The 17513-nt window shown below is 40.0% G+C and overlaps 1 protein-coding gene across 1 annotated transcript; it reads right to left on the bottom strand.

Annotated features, from left to right (window-relative positions):
- Window positions 1-249: 249 nt before the first annotated feature.
- Window positions 250-13017, bottom strand: LOC145766167 (maternal embryonic leucine zipper kinase-like). Its single transcript, XM_082577820.1, has 16 exons — window positions 12852-13017; window positions 12024-12140; window positions 11498-11641; window positions 9598-9740; window positions 9371-9488; window positions 9029-9196; window positions 7291-7377; window positions 6331-6452; window positions 4000-4084; window positions 3510-3679; window positions 3137-3256; window positions 2462-2574; window positions 2115-2187; window positions 1768-1942; window positions 1145-1248; window positions 250-863 (listed from the first exon to the last, which is right to left on the bottom strand). The coding sequence occupies exons 1-16, from the start codon at window positions 12999-13001 to the stop codon at window positions 644-646; spliced, it is 2109 nt and encodes a 702-aa protein (XP_082433946.1). The 5' UTR covers window positions 13002-13017; the 3' UTR covers window positions 250-643.
- Between the last annotated feature and the right edge of the window lie 4496 nt (window positions 13018-17513).

The following is a 17513-nucleotide window of genomic DNA, read 5'->3' as shown; positions in this document are numbered from 1 at the left end:
AGGCTATTGTAATATTATGAAACCCAATTTTATATTTGTTTGTTGTTACCATCCTGTGCTTGTGCTTGCTCTAAAACCACTCAAATGTGTGTTTCATTGGTTAGAGATATATCATACTCATTATGGTGATGTTAAACTGTGCATAATGCTATATGTTATTCATATTTGACCTGAAAATTACATTTTGTGAAAATAACCATATATCTAGCAAAATTTCGAAAAAAACTTCTTTAGAGACAGATAGGAAAGTGCACATTCTGCTTCTTTTGGCATCAAAATTAGCTCTCTAACATCACCGCTCACAGAGTTATGGCATTTTTATGGGATTTGACCCCCGCATGACCTTTGCGTCAAGGTTGTCACCTGAGTATTCGAGGCAACTTCCCAAAAACACTTTTAAACTTAGTTTTGGGACCAAAGGCAACTATTGAGAGGGGACGTTTTTTGAATTAGTGATTTTTATTTTTTTCACTCCACCCTACTCCACATGTGACACAAGCAAGAAATTAATTGGGTACAACAACCTTTGGCTACATGTTGCATTGTCCAATTTCATTATGACGGAGGCAGTGAGAATACAAAGCAGGCAGTGACGTAATCGTTGATTTCGAAGCCGAAGTTCTTAAACCGCATGTTGGCGCTATCAAGCACTGCACTCGCTCAAATCTTTCAAAATATCTTCGCAGACTTTCTTGTAGATGAACGCGTCCCCTTTCAATCGCTTCCTTCTCACCCCGAACTTATCCCCATCCCCGGGGCAGCTATTGGGGTAAGGTAAGCGCCCCACGAACTGACAAACCTCCAACTCGAAATCTAAGACAACTTTCCCAAAATCGTCGCGTTTCTGGCACCGAATCACGAATCTGTGTGAAGATAATATGAGTTAGTTGCAGCAGGAGAGGAACTACAACACAACGCCGCCTTAGACGAGTGCGGGACTTTCAATCGGGCACAAAGGAAATGCTTTTATCCCCCATTCCTCTGTGTAAACAGTCGGGATGGCGAACTCGACGTGGCACCCAACACCATTTATTTTCAAGGGGTTCCTTGTCATCTGGGACTTCAATCAAGCCAAGATTTAGCTACTTTGGTGCGTTTTGAAGTAACAGCGGATAAGTTTAAACATCAAACCTTCCAAACTTACCCCTTCTCTTTGGCCATCAAGTGCTTGGTGGGTATGATCGTTCTCAGGTCCCCCAGCACAACTGTTGCGTCACAGACGAGAATGTTCGAGATGTTGTACAGAGTCTACCAACAAGGAAGTACACCAGGATAAACAATGGATAGTTTCATAACAATCAGAACAATAACATGGTTTCCATGGCAACGATCGAGCCGTTCAAAGCTCGCCAAAGCGACAATAGATGAGAAAGAATGCGCGATTGTCTTATCTAGCGTGGAAAGTTCCGATCATTGAGCATGATGGTCATTACTAAACGCATGACAAGGCGATGGGGAACAACCCCGTTTGTTCCAACCGATACGAGACGATCAATGAGCAAGAGCATTGAGCAAGCTAGCGGCTGATGGACCATGTTGATTGAAGAAAAACTGGTTTGTAAACATCTTAAAATTATTAACTTACAGAAACGTTAAAATCAAGTTTTAGGTTTCTCTTAATATAGATATCTCTTTACCCCAAATGACAATGTTGCTGCACAGAATGTTGCAAGTTGTTGCCATTGGCTTTGTATAGAGTTTGTTTGGGAGCTCACCAAACTCGGTTTGAAAAAGTGAAATTTCGATTGAAGTTATTTGCCTGTTCACCTTAAACTTTCTGGGAGTCACATCGGAACCCAATCGTTTCCTGCTGGGGGTGAGGATGTTCTTGACCTTGTCTAGCCCCCGTTCAAAGCTCCCAAACACCTTGCTCTTCCTCTGCTTGCTGGGGGTCAGGGGCTCCATGTGGGCAGTGTGTAGAGAGTCGTCAACCGACTTGCACCTGTACATGGTGAGGAGATCACAATATGAAGGTTTCACTTCTGTATGTTTGAGGCTGTGATGAAACCACAATACCAGCTACATGACGCTATGTTCCAAACATTTTATGTTCGAAATAAAAAATCTAATGGTTGACATGAAACAGAGGTAGATAATCTGCATAAAATACTCACTTTCTTTCGGGGCTCAGGGGGTTGGAAGGCTCCCTAAAGTGGTCGAGTTCGAAATCAAGCGACTTCCGGTGAGCTGAAGAAGGAATTAGTGTGACGTCACTACGTGGTAAAATCAACCAAAATATTTTACTTGAAACGAAAGTATCAGTCATGACGCGCTGAGGTCTGCATGGTAGGAGCAGGAATTGTTCCAACAGAAAACAATTACAAATTGTTCTCCATAGCTCGGTTACATATCCAGGGACGTCAGCGCTCTTCCATCAAAAACATCGCCCGAGTGTCCGCGATTGCACTTCAATGACGTCATGACATTTTAAAGCAAAGTGAATACGTCATAGCAAACGTACGTAGCTGGTCTTGCTTCGACGGCATCTTCTCACGCAACGGGGGGGTCTTTGACCGACGGGGCTTCCTCCGAACTACTACGGGGTCCACTTCATCTTCTCTCTTCCGAGAAGCTCTGAAACATCCGAACATATGAGTAGGGAATGAAGAGAACTTAGATTTCACGAGTCCGACGCTGGCTCTACGTGTGCGAGATATCGGGCAGTGAGAGCGGTTGGGAGGTTTAGAAAGTAAGCAGCAACTGGAGCAGCAGCACTTGCAATTTGATCAAACAGTTTGATCCCCTGAAGCTCAAGTCGTGCATGATGCGTATCATATTGTGTGACTAATCAACTCCAATTCCGAACCAAGTTGACAAAATGTTCTAAAACGAAAGAACCGGTGAAGAATGAAGCAAAAGCAATTTGGACTGAAGGAAGAAGATGAGGTGGACAGAACGAGATGAAGAATAGGAGTAAAGACAATAGCTGCTGGGAAAGAATCGGCTACCCCCAAATAGTGAGGCCAAAACCGAGTATAAAAGAAGCCAGTACAACGAAACAAGGTTGTACTGTAATAAATAGTATATCTAGTACGATCAACAGAATAACGGCAGATAATACGAGATAAAATTAGGAACTTGTTGGATGGCCATGGCCATAATAGACAAGTAGGTACAGAACAAAGTAAACACTCACTTCTGTCGCCCATCCACTAGAGGTCGGGAGATGGCAACAGCAACATCTTGCAGCCTCTTCGGGAGTTGTGGAGTGACAAACATGTTCTCCTTTAGACTGTCATCCACTGACTTCGTTCGCCTGGTTGGATAGAAATAAATTTCGATAAATTCTTGGCGACTATACAGCTGCAAAGGCGGTCAACGCCCAACCATGGCTCAACCAAAGTTGACTTAGCAATTCTTAAATGATAGATCTATTATAAAGGGTTGTATTGTCATAAAACAAGCCAGCAACAATATCAGTCCTTTTTTACATTGAGTTAACGTCTGCATACGTTACATTAATGTGAAAAACAGAAATTTTCTGTCTGGGTAAGATACATTGAACGCACCTTCGACTGGACGATGCCCCTTCTGGGTTGGAGTTCAATCTTCTTGCAAATCTGTCGTTAGAGTTTTCTATTGGTTCAATCAAAGGCCACACCCCCTTTTCCAACGAATCATCGCGCTTGTAATAATTCTTACGCATCACTGGTTCCGTAGGCGGGGCACCGTACAGTGACTAAACATTATAAAAAGTTAAATTAACGTTTCACGAAAAGCAAATTTGCCAAATGATTCGTATCAAATACTTTGCACCTATATTGCAATATAATAATTTTAATTACTTATTATGTTGACTATTTTATCGATTACTTTAGCATGGCTTCACAAACGTACGCGTGGAAATGTGTAACAGAGCACGTAGCTATTTGAAATTCACTTGCTTGGTGCTAAGTAGGAACGATTCTCAATGTCACTTTCATGAAATCGTTAATGTGACTTGACCAGGAATCTAATCCAGGTCTACTGGCTAAAGGGCGGGCATTAAGCTTTCGTTACCTTGGAAACGTTCTCGCGGTTGTTTCTAGAAAGCGGGGGCCTTTTGATGGGGCGCGGGGTCCTCGCTTGAGAGGGGTCAGATGAGCTACAAAAAGTGAAGGAAATTAAAACAAAAAAAAAGTTTACACTTTTTGAGATTCAGATTTGCATCGATAGCTTAAGTGCAAAAGTATTAACAGAAAAGCAAATAGATTGTATTAGTTTCAGGCACACATTAAATTCCACAAAGAGAAGAGTTACACTGACTGATAAAGCGGTGGTCGAATACCTTTGTGGCAGAATTAGTGGTGCGATACTGACGAGCCCAGCCTCATGGGCGAAACACGGTGTCTATCGCTGTCAATTCTTGCTACAAACCGGCTGCCGAGAAACATATTGTTGATTGGATGGTCTGAATGGCTAGCGTGGAAGCTACACCGTTATGGTTAGCGAATCGCAACTGCTCGCTGTACTAGTGAGTGCTCAGCCTTGTGCTGATAGCCGGGAAGAACGCCTCTTTCTTCACAAATATTTAAAGGGAAACTAAAGGAAAAACCTGACTTGGCGATTTTCCACGTTCTTTGGGCTTAACTTACTACCATAAAACGATTTTCAATAAAATTTTGCCCTATAGCGGTCTGACCACCATTGCGTGCGTGCTTTTGTCAGAGCTTTCAAAACCAGAATGGGCCTGAGCAGCGAACCGTGCGACTGTACAGTCTACGTAACAAAAGACGAGCAGTCAGCTGATCACGCAACAGTTGTTACTGCCGGCGATTTAACTGCAGGCTATGTATGTATGTACATCAAAACATCAGATTTCAACGTCAAAACATCAGACAGTTTGCTCAAAACCTCAGATCTGATGTTAAAACATCAGATGTTGTAACGTGGCTTTTGTTATTGCTGTCTTTTGTGACGTATTCTCGAGCTGTGTTTGCACTTTTTGAAAAAAAAAGAAAATAAATGAAACATTGGACTTTGGGCCTCGCCAGCGCCATTGAAAACATTTTTTTCGGTAATTTTTTTTGACATGTATTCTTGAATGTTCAGTTTACGCATTTTAATGCTTAATTCCCGTTTGAAAATTTCATTTAGTATGCCTTTAACAAGTTACTTTTTCAGCCAGCTGAAGCGCAAAATTTTGAAGAATTCAGCATTTTAAAGGCTCTTAGAACTAACTGAGATGCAGCCGTCACAGGTTTATAATCCCAGTCCACTATAAAACCTACTTCAGCACGAGACCGATTTACTCCATTTGTTTCAGTGGTGAAATGCTCCGCTTTATTAGTCTGAACCTCCGTTTATTAAGCCTATTTTTCAAAGAAATTTTGCATCATTTGAGAGGGAACACATATGTGTTGATAGTTTGCAGTAGCAGACAGCAGATACTGCATTCAGTAAAATGCAACCAGGCAACGTATTGTTGAGAATGTTTGAAGTCAACTCCGCCAGACTCATAATGACTCGAATGACTTTCGATGCATTTTGCAAATGTGCTTCTGTACGTGTTGAGTTAATAAATTGCTTACAAAGTTGTTGCATGCAGTAATAAAGTCGCCTTGTGTTGGTTGGTATTGTGTCCGGCCATTTACAGGCTATACATACATTGAAAAAATGTACATTTCGCTTTGCAAGACCAAGCGTTTAATAAGCTCGAAATTGTCGGTCCTAGTGGGCTAATAAGCGGCGACTACTGTACCTTGTCGCAAATAATTTATCGCAAAGACAGAACAAGGTATTCAACAACTCGCGTCACGATATACATGACTTGTCGCTTGACAGGAATATAAATTTATCAATTTCTTATTTGAAATGGACAGGACTCCAATTTCCGCACAACAAGCTGTCATATGCTGTGGAAGCAACTTGCGTGGGACAACCGGAATGTTAACGTCATTAATTAATATCTTACTGTTGTTAAAGTGTCATGTGGTCTGAATGATGAAATGCTGTCGATTAAAGCTACACGTGTCGTTGGGCCATCAGTTTAAACCAAGCCACTGCATTTACGATACATCAGCGACTTGTCAATCGACTGTGTATTCGGTTTCTTTGATAAGCCTTGAATATTTCCGGTACTTAACAGCTACGCTGCATGAACGGTATACTTGACGTTAGCTGTGGTAATAGACAGCGACACCAGCCATTCATTAAATTGAGGGGTGGCAGCTACGTTTAAAAAGGTTGAGGGCTTGATCGGCTGATGTTATTGGCACCACTTGGACGAGTGGGGCCCTGCCATCAAAGCTAACATGAAGACCACCGGCACGTCAACCGAATACCACTCTGGACAAAAAGATAATTTTCTTCCAGCCCCTGCTCTTACAACCACATGGCCACAGTTCTTACCTGGTATGGGCATGCACGGGCTTCGGTACATCCTCGAGTGTCATCTGCAAACGAACGGGCCGTCCGCTCCTTTTCTTCGTCAACAGCAGAAAGTAGGTTGCCGTCAACACGTCATAGTTCCACTGTGACGTAACAATGCATCAGTGGTGACCAAACTTGATTGATTGCAATAGTTTGATTTTTGTCGCTTTACAGCGACCAAGTGAACAAAGTTGAACACAGAATTGATTACGTCATAAATAAAAAGATGACAAATAAAAGAAACCGCAGCATCGATTAGAAGACAATAAAAACTTATGGAATATATCTATGGCTCGCAATCAATAAGCGAAGACGTGATGTTTTATTATATGACTATTTTTACTTTAGAACAAAGGTAGACGGGATACTGATCAGCCTGCAAGCAACAGCACTTCAACATGAAACAATTAACTTCTGTGAGCGATGTGACAAACCATGCATTATCAGGGTTATCAAGAATATTTATTGATATCCAGGTGTAATTAAAGTGCATAAAAAGTTAAATTAAGTATCATATTCGACAAACTATCTAGGGAAAGCCATTGCACTGAAATTATAAGCGTTTAAATCAGTTGCTCTCTCTTCATCTTTGATTTTTAAAGCGAGCATTGGACAAGCCTGTTACTGGTAGAGATTCCTTACGCAGAGTATCACACAACAGAAAGTGTCCTTTAACTTTTGCTGTACCCTACCATTTTCAATGTGTTATTCTTCAATAAATGACTTTTTGGATACTAATCCACCAAGTAATTTATCGATCTGACGCATTGGTATACTTGAAAATTGCGCCTATATATATTTGAAAATTTATGAAAATCAATATATATATAGTTAAACCAACATGTAAAGACAGTCAACTTCAGCACTATTATACTGAAACTAAATCAGTACTTGGACACTGTTACGATGATATCCTTAACGAGACATTACGTGATTTACCTTGGCCAATCGCGCCTTCATTGTCTCCCGCGACACTTTCTGCTGAACACTCAGTTCTGTGACGACATCTTCGTCAAACGATGACGTCTGGAAAATTGAATTGATTCAAAATTGGATAGCCCAGTGCACTCATTAGGCTGCAATGCTGCATGATAGGTCAAGTGTGTTTTGTATGCTTGGTAAACCACCGCTTACGCCGACATATAAAAGCTTGCACAGATCAAGAGCCATCAAACGAAAAAGTAGAGACGCCTACTTTGCACGGCGAATTTGAATTAAAGATCTAAAGTTCTGCTTAGTTGATTTATCATGTACAATCTGTATCTATTAGCCATTGTATTTGTACGTGTGGCACTGACCCAAACAACGGACTATCTTTTCTTGTGTGCCTCAGCTTACCACACAATACAGCAGGTGAGGTTTTTTAATGTATAAATATGTTGTGGATCCATAAGCCAATTTATGAACATCACAACAATCAAGAAAACTTGATAATAAAGTCATTGTTAACCACACCAGGCATCAATTGCTTTATACCATCGGCGGCCGCGATACCACAATAGCTGGTTGGTAACATCGCATAGTGCAAGAACGCAGTCACCATGTGTTATTGTTGTGTCATAGGACAAACAATTGATTCGCAGGCTGGGTTGAAGGAATACAAAGTGCCCCGCCAACCTATGCCATGAGGATTGAGGAGTCTCTTACAAGACAGCAGTTCTAAACTGAGCAAGTGACAACTGAGCTAGCAACATTCCAGCAAGTGGCTGAAGTTGATAAATCATGAAAAAGTAACAACTGCGCAAGCCATAACTCTGCATCATGCATGTCACAAGTCAGCAAATTTAGTTTGCCTAGCTATGACCAAGCAAGTCCTACGTGAACACGTAAGTCTCATTTGCTGACTTGGCAGGAGTTGAAATCTCATATAATTGCAGAGTTGAAGCACTTGTTGAGTTGTAGCATGCCGAGTGGTCCGACGACCGCTATGAGCAATATGAAACATGTCTATTGTCTATGGAAAGTAAACAATAAACAAATTTTTGCGTCGAGCGCTCGTTCCAATAACAATCATGTTGCCAAATTTCAATGATAATTATTATATATATTATAACTCATTATGTTGCTTAATAGAAAGAAATAGTAAGAAACACCCCAATCTACCAACTCGGTAGATACCGGTACTTCCTGATATATAGTTGAAAGTGACTTTAGTTTCGAGTCACTATCAAGAATACAGTATATATATCAGGAAGTATCTACAGGCTTGGTATATTGTAGAGTCATGCAATACAGCTAAAGCCATTTTCAACACACTTGTGTACCACAAAAGTTTAGGCATGACCGACTCAACCAATTACTTCTCTTAATATCACTACTCGCCAAGCCACTATCATTCGGTTGCCTATTCCGTGAAGCTTTGCGTTGACAAACATCGTGTCAACGCACACGCGGATGCAAATGGATTTAAGCTGTAGCAATACTCAATAGTGCAAGGTAGAGACATGGAAGGCATAAACAAAGCCGTCAGTGGAGGGAGTCGATAAGATTTTATTAGAACTCCATAAGTAGGCTTTGAATAACACAGGCTAATCCTCCAGACGCCTTCAAATGGTCACCATGTAAATGCGAAACCTGGCAAAAATGAGTAGCCTATTGAATGCAATACGCCATTCATGGTATGAGTTACAAGTGCTGGATTACAGCTCCGTGGCTCAATCAAGCCACAACCACAAACCTGATAGTTGGAGCTCCTCTCAACAGGCACTCCAATATCCTTTCTGATCCATGGATGGCAGAGGAGGTTGTCGATTGTGATGCGTTTCTTGGGGTCTACTTGGAGCAATTGTTGAAGGAGAGATAAACTTTGACTTGAAAGCCATTCAGGCTTGTCAAATTTTCCAGACTATAAAATACAAAACAAAAAGTAAGATTTATTGTTCTTGACACATCACAATCCTTCAAATTAAAAGATACTAAAATAGCAATTTTGTAATAAATGAGCTGAAACCAACACCTTCAAGAATAAACAGTTGCTTTCATATGCTCCACAATGAAGTGTAAACCACAAAACACTTACTTTAATTTTTTTATACAACACTCCGATATTCTCATCGTCAAAAGGAAGAAATCCATTGAGAAGAGCGTACAGCAAAACTCCCATGCTCCATATGTCAGCTTCACTTCCCATGTAGGATCTGGAGTGAGAATGCTTCGTTGAATTTTTAACAAATAAAGTAAACACTGATTTAAGTTAAAATGTGATGCAAGATGAAATTATTGTGATTCAAGGAAATGTTGCTTTACCTCCCAGCAACAAGCTCAGGTGCAGCATATGCGGGGCTACCACAACAGGTGTACAGCTGGTCGGCAATCCCTCCTTTTGGCTTGGCACACAAACCAAAGTCTATCAACTTCAAATTTTGGTCTTCATCGATTAAAAGGTTTTCCTGGGAAGTACACAAAGTCATTTAATTATATTGCTTTGTAAGACTCATTTTGTTATTTCATCATTTTGCTACCAAGCACCAAATTACAGATCGTAGTCACACAAACATATGTATGTATATTGTATAGACACTAGACAGTAGACACTAATCGTACAGACAGACTGCATAAACGAAAAAGTTAGAACAGTTCAGCTATGGTTAGGGGTGTTCAATTGTGATTTTCGATTCGATTTCGATTAAGGTGATATTCGAAATTCGTTTTTCGTATCGGACATATTCGAAATTATAGCCGCCCTTGCGGCTGAACGCGGTTGAAAGTAACGCGAGTGGCGCAAAATCTGTCTTGTCGCATTTTGGAAGCGAAAAAAGACTTTGACGCATGCGCATCGTCGATCACGTGACTCACACGCTCTCGCGGGTCCAACGGCCGGTCCTGCACCAGGGATGCCAGGTTGGCATTTTTAATGCCAAATTTCACAAATTTCTCTCAAGAATGAAGATAGCTAGGTTGTGCAATAGCGGAAAGTGTAGGCTGAGCTTTGTCGCATTTTTATCTATTTTTTACCGAATTCATACGCGCCTAAGCCGTGGGGGCAGGGCCGTAGCCAGACCGCAGAGCAAGGGGGGGCAACTTTTTTTAGGGGGGGGGAGAAAAAATTTAAATGGGCAAAATCAGTATAATTGTAGCTGTTGCTCGAGAATGTTGAGATTTTGCCAAAAAGGGGCGAATTTTTTTTCAGGGGGGCGAGACCCCCCTGGCCACGGGTCTGCGTGGGGGCCAGGCCACCCACGCATATTTCTGTGTGGGGGCAACTTTTTATGCGGTATTGATACATAAAACAATAGATGAACTAGCGATCGGCAGCAGGAAAACACTTTTTGAATGCAAACCGCAACAGCTTCGCGATAAATAATCACGAGAACGAGTTGCGATGCTACAATCTAACACCAGACAACAAAATCTGTCATTTTTACATTGATTTAATGTTTGCAGACGTTGAAGCAATGTAAAAATGACTGATTTTGCTGCCTGGGACATAAGCAAAATCTGCCATTTTGTGTCGATTCAATGTCATCAGATGTTGAATGCACCCAAAAACAACATAATTTGCTACGTAGACGGAGCGTGCGTTTAGCTTTATGCGCTTGAAAACATACTCGATGTCGCTTTCGAGTCGAAACCTCTGCACTCTGCAGTGAAATGTCGCGGCAGTGAATCGCTCGCTGTGAAAATGAACTTGAAGTGTTTGGGATCCCAGCGACCTCGGCTCCAGCGGAGCAAAAGCTGGCCTGACCGTAACGAAGCTGAGATCCCGACTGACGGGTGACCATGTCGATCAGCTTGTGTTCATAAACACCAACATGGGCCTGGAGCTGTAGACGTTATTTTGTGTTCTTTTTTCGCAAATTTTCATGGCTTTTGTTCGCGTTTTCTAGCGAATTTTCATGTCGTTTCTTTCAATAAAATCAAATTTTGCAGTGTGGTGAATAGTTGTGATATTCGAAATCGAAATTCGGAAATCGAAAATAAATTGAATTTCGAATATTCAAATAATCGAAATTGAACACCCCTAGCTATGGTACACACTACACAGCACACATAATATCAGTCTCAGTCCTAATTACCTTCAAATTCTCAAAATACAAAAGTCAGATGCAAAGTTCAAGATGTCAACTTTTTAAATAAGAAACAGAAAAACTGTTGAACATAAATGAAAGCTTAGATAAAATACTAAAACAAGTAAAAAGATATTTACTGGCTTTAAGTCTCTGTGAGCATATCCAAGATGGTGCATGTATGAAACTGCTGATACAATTTGTCGAAAGAATAGTCGTGATTCTGATTCACTTAAACGGTCTTTCTGGACGATGTAATCAAATAATTCTCCTCCAGAACAAAACTAAAAAATAACAAACGCCTTTAAAAAATTAAAAATTCTTGAAAAATATTAAACAAACGCCTTTAAAAAATTAAAAATTCTTGAAAAATATTAAACAACATGATTATTCCTTCAATGATGTACCAACAATAATAACAATTTTGCATTGGGAACATGACAAAAAGTAAAATGTCTAACTGTCTGAGGAGTGTTTATAGTTAAGCAAATGGGATACTTTCGCTAAACTTAGCGTTTTTGTTAGTCTATGGTTTTATACATATAATACAATTAATACATACATACAGAGTAAATAAGACCAGCAAGTTAAAGTGAGCCTCAGTAATTGCAGTTATTTACTCAAGTACACACACTAACACATATCACTTGTACAACTCGTACATACCTCTAAAATCATAAATATCTTTCTGTGAGTTTCAATGACTTGATAAAGACGACATATGTGCTGATGATGCAAGTGCTTCATTGCTTCTATTTCTGTTTTTACTCTTGGAAGATCAGCCTGGGAAAAGTTGTCAAAACATAACTGACAAGGTTATTAAAATCTTCCTCATGCTGTGAATTCAACTGTTTCATACTTTGAGAGCTTAATCATCGGTAATCATCCTTTAACAATTTCATTGCATTTTTTTGCAAATACTGTAGCCTATTGTTCAATCATCGCCCATCGGCAAGCATTGAAATCAACACCAACAAAATTCCAATCTTTGATTACAGTATTAAATACCGTAATATTCTAAATTTAAACGGCCAACTCTCACAAACATAGTACTGTGACCAAAGTTTTATAATTCTGTTCTTTGTTAGGGAAGTGACCTGCATAGTGAACAGATTTAACTTATAAATTACATAAATTCACTGACCTTCAAAATGGTGGAATAACTTTTATATCATAGATATTGCAGCCTTAAAATATTAGAAAACCCATAAAGATTAGAGGGACAAGAAAAAAGGGGCAGTCACATCCAAATTACTACCAGGTGGTAAAACCTTCAAGCTTTCCACCATGTAGAAGCATAGACAAAAGCCACATCTTGAAATACCCTATGACAAGTTCACCCCAGATTCTGCATGACATTGTTGAATCTATTCCCTTCACAATCTTTTTAAAATTTCATCACACATCATAAAATGAAACTATATAATTCATAAGGGTATGATACATACCAGCTAAACCTTTTTGTAAATATAAATATATTGACTCTTTACTTACCCCTAATGCCACTTTATCCATTATTTTGATTGCAACCATTTCTCCTGTAGGCAAATGAACTGCTCTTTTCACTTTTGCAAAACCTCCAGAACCGATAGTTTCTTTGACTTGATAATGAAATAACTCTTTATATTCATCACTGACAACCATTTTAAGCTTTTAACATACAAAAGTTGATCCTAAACAAATGTCGTCATTGACTTAGAAAATTAAAGCTGAAATAGGCTATAAATTTATTGATTGAATAACAAATTAATTAGAAAAAACTGGTTGGAATAACCAGATATCTTCAAGCTGCTTCTTACACTACGATATTTTTCACTAACGGATGTCTGATAGGCTACACCTATGTGGAATTTTCAATTACACAGCTCAACAAAAAAAATTTGGCACAAAAGGTGAGAGTCATTTTAGAGTATTTCAGGGCCAATGATTCCGAAAATGCACTTAGTTTTTTCGAATTGGCTCTAGTTTTCAAGATATTCGACAATGAAAATATTTTTGAAATCGTTACTCAAAAGCTTTCAATTGGCACATTACTTATTTTCAGCCCTGCTTTTCATTGTGATGTCATAATTGCACTTGCCTAGTTCAATTGGTTGATACGGTATTGTACGAAACTTCAAAATGCAAGCAAGGGTCGAAATGAACTGTGATTAATGTAAGGGAGAGATGAATATTCATTGAAAACAGTTGTAAATCAGTACCTCACAAGAAAAATAGCCCAAAAGTCATGTGTTTATTAATGCAGCTTTATATTGAAAAGGTAGGCTAGGCCTACTGAAATGGATACTTGTACAAATGAAATTTTATTCTAAGCCTTTGCTAAGGCCAGTCTTTGCTGCAAGAAGTTTTTTTATCTATAGGCTAATAAATGGCATGGACTAATAAAATATGCCTTTGATGGGTAGGATGCTGTCCTCTATACAGCTGCATTGACACTGTCTGATTTGTGAAACGCTGAGGAGCAACGCATTCTGCGATGGATACAGCGCTATATAAGACAAGCATTTAGCCTATTATTATTACTTTGACATGAAACTGGGTGATCAAGATAAGTCCTGGGTTCCTCCTAAAGTATGCAAACATTGCACTCAAACCCGTTTCTGGGCTCATGGCTAAGAAGTTCAGAGTGCCATGGCATAAAGAGAGCCGTGGAATCACCTTATTGATAAGCTACTTATGTACAGTGAACATGTTCGAATGAAGTTGTCACAAAGGAAGTTGGAACATCATGTTTACATGCTGTGTGCAAGACGGCCATTGCATGGGCGTTGCCATTTATGGTTTTTCTTTGTCCTCTCTTGTTTCAAGTGGGAATTTGCTTGAAATTGAAGTTGAAACAATAGTAAAACGGGAATGACCCAGAGTAACTTCAATACCTTCAGCAATGTTTTGGAGCAATGTCAAGGTTTTTTATCAAAACCATTTCTACCACCTATTGTAGTTAGAGATTTAGTTATCAAAAGTGGCAGCTGGAATCTTGGCTCCTCATCTCGATCAACGTGGCATTCTTGACTCCGAGGCCAAGATTACGTTCTTCCGTAAGGGTGCAACCTAGTTCGTACCTTGAACCATTCGTACAGTCAGTTCATACCCTAAAAAGATCAAAAAAAAAAATTAAAAAAAGCCGAAGTCGCTGATCGCAGTTTAATAGCACAAAGCTGAAGTCGCTGATCGGAGTTTTCCCAAACAATTTGAAACAAACTCGAGGGTTAGAGAAAACCGCAGTTAGCGGAAACTGCAAAAAAATGTTTGCGGAAACTGCGATCAGCGAGGGTTAGAGCATAGATTACTCTATGGTTAGAGTTAGGGTAAGCATAAACTGCGGAAAAATGTTTGCGGAAACTGCGATCAGTGAGGGTTAGAGCATAGATCACTCTATGGTTAGGGTTAGTGGAAACTGCAACCAGCAAGGGTTAGGGTTAGAGCATAGATTACTCTATGGTTAGAGTTAGGGTAAGCGGAAACTGCGGTTAGCGGAAACTGCGGAAAAACGTTTGCGGAAACTGCGATCAGCGGACTTCGGTTTTGAGCCATTTTTTCTCTCGAACTTTTTAGGGGGAAAAGTTTAAAATGATTGCGGAAACTGCGATCAGCGACTTCGGCTTTTTTTAATTTTTTTTCTCGATGTTTTCAAGGTACGAACTGACGGTCCAAATTGTTCATGGTACGAACTAGGTTGCATCCCTTCCGTAACAAGGATAAATTTCTAAGCAGCTACTTTACTGAAAGACATAACTTTGTATTCTGTAATTACATACCGTAAATCCACATTGGAAAGTTTGGCCTGCGCGGGGGATAAATCCCCCGCGCACTTCAAATTTCAGCCGCGGTTTCAGCCGCGCAATTCACGAAAAATTACAAGCGCAGCCGCGCAATTCACTAAAAATCACAACCTCAGCCGCGCAAAATCGCTCCGGCCAGCCGCGAGACTGCAACTAAATAATGGCAACAATGGTGCTCCATTGCTCGATGCTCGTATAAAATCCGCTTCTTATGTCAATATGACGTCACAAAACAAACGCAACTATTATTGGGAGGGTGAAAAAAAGGAATGTAAAAAGCGGCGGAATGGAGGTGATAAGGCGGAATGAATATGGATTTTTTGACAATTTTACTATTTTTTCACAATAAAAACATTACACCAACGTCGAGTGACTATTTTTTTACAATTAAAACATTACACCAACATTACACATTACACCAACACCAATATAAGGCCCTAGGATAACTTAAAGCTTATCAATTTGCATCAACTCAACTAAAAATTTATCTAATTAAAGTTTAACATCAAAAATATGAAACCTTTGCCACTATGTGCTGTAGCTTTCTCATACTGCTCGGATTTTAGCAATTTTGCCATCGTTGGAAAGCACGATCGTAGGCCTACATCTACCTGAATCAATTGGCTACAAACCCAAAACAAGTAGGCTACTATCTTTATTTTGTGATAACTTAAACTTCACCAACTTGTACCAATTCTCAGCAATTTAATTTTTACAATAAAACTATTATTTCTTTCCAAGCTAAAACAATATGTCTTGCTTTATGCACCTGAAAAGTTTCAAGTTTATCTCTCATCTGCAAAACGGGCAATCGTCGTTCAAACTTAATCGCCTGGAGAAGCTTTTTTACAATGCATTGTAAAGGCGAATCGATCATTCATCAGTAGCCTCTAAGCCACCCCTATTTGATTCAGTAACAAGACTTTACATTGCCTGGTTTTGATCGGAAAGAAGAGAAAGGTTACTCAGCCTGCTAAACTCTAAGTTATGACAACAGTTTTGGGTCGAATTCTTTCAGGTAAAAATCCTCCTTGGTAATTGCTTAGCGGTTAAGTCCAGCGAACGCAGTTAGTAGCTATGACAATTGGTCAATATCTTGTTGTCCATATTAGGCTACTTGTTATTTGTAGACAATGGACTATGATATGCCAATAAACACCCTGTTTAAAAGGAGTTTTAATTCCAGTGTTTTGTTGTTTCATCACACTGGTGCCGCGCCGGGACCGAGCTACTCTCGTGGCTGAAATTATACTCCACATTGCTCCCGGCACCGAAATCCATTCCGATGAATGGGGCGCATACTCGAATTTATCCAGTGAGTGTTTGTTTATCTTTCAGTTTTATCGCAAACATGCAATAAAGCAACGAATAAAGTCAGTAAGCTTGTGTTAGCCTTGTGTCAGTAAGTTGTGTTAGCCTACTGTCCCTGATAAATAGCCTAACAAGTGACTGCATTTAGTCATCTGATTGCAGCTCTCGACACGTAGGCTACCCACAACTTTGTTAGTGTACCGTATCTGATGGAAAGTATCTGATTTTGAAGAAGATTTTATGACAGCAACCATCAACCAATCAGTAACCCAGCGATTGATACGGGTTTATGGGTATAAACGAATTATGCCAACACAATCATTTACTAGGCTATGCCAGTTTGCAGGTGAATGAAACGTTTTGTAGCCAACCAAAGGTTACTACTGGTCATTGACCGATAATAACATACCGCTCAAGAATTCCATAATTAAAACAGCGCGTTCGGTCAAGATACAAAGCAACCCATCGCGAGACATTGCACATTGATTGTGACATACGCCTCCCCTTAGAATATTGTTGGAAACAATATAACAACACAATCAATACAAAACACATTACAAAACAAATAATTACTCGATAAAACAATTCTCATAAGTTATCTTCAACGACTCATTAGTCCATCGTTGCATGAATTACCAAGGACGGCGTTTTTCAAAACAATAATTACGTTTTCTGCGAAAGTTTCCAACGTCCTCAATGTCTTCAGTGCACCGGCGAGCGAGATGACCCATCTTCTTAAATCGGAAACACTTCCTCTCCGGACAGTCCTTGGCGAGATGACCTTCTTTGTGACAATTGTAGCAAGCCTTTTCATCAAAAGGGCAGCTCCAAGCTATGTGTCCAATCTCCCCACATCGGTAGCTATGGTTGTCACGGCAACGTCTGTTTTCCGAATGTCCGCCGTCAGCAACGCATTCCCTGGCGAAGTGTCCGTGTCTACCGCATCTGTAGCAAACTCCAAATGGCCGTCGCCTGCCTCCTCTTTTAATTGAGTCTTTCATATTAACAAATTTCTCCAGTGTCAGGCAGTGACGCCGGCGGGGGGGGGGGGGGCAGGCGGGGC

Source organism: Aplidium turbinatum, chromosome 3 (assembly GCF_918807975.1).
Source record: "Aplidium turbinatum chromosome 3, kaAplTurb1.1, whole genome shotgun sequence".
Taxonomy (NCBI): Eukaryota; Metazoa; Chordata; class Ascidiacea; order Aplousobranchia; family Polyclinidae; genus Aplidium; species Aplidium turbinatum.
Note: the sequence above shows the minus strand (reverse complement) of the source record. Positions and strands in the feature narration are given on the sequence as shown.

Coding starts and splice junctions, on each gene's coding strand:
- LOC145766167 (XM_082577820.1), bottom strand. CDS start 13,001: ATGGTTGTCAGTGATGAATATAAAGAGTTATTTCATTATCAAGTCAAA. Junction 6,453..7,290: donor TGAAGGCGCGATTGGCCAAG/GTAAATCACGTA, acceptor GTTACGTCACAG/TGGAACTATGACGTGTTGAC. Junction 3,680..3,999: donor ACCGCGAGAACGTTTCCAAG/GTAACGAAAGCT, acceptor TATAATGTTTAG/TCACTGTACGGTGCCCCGCC.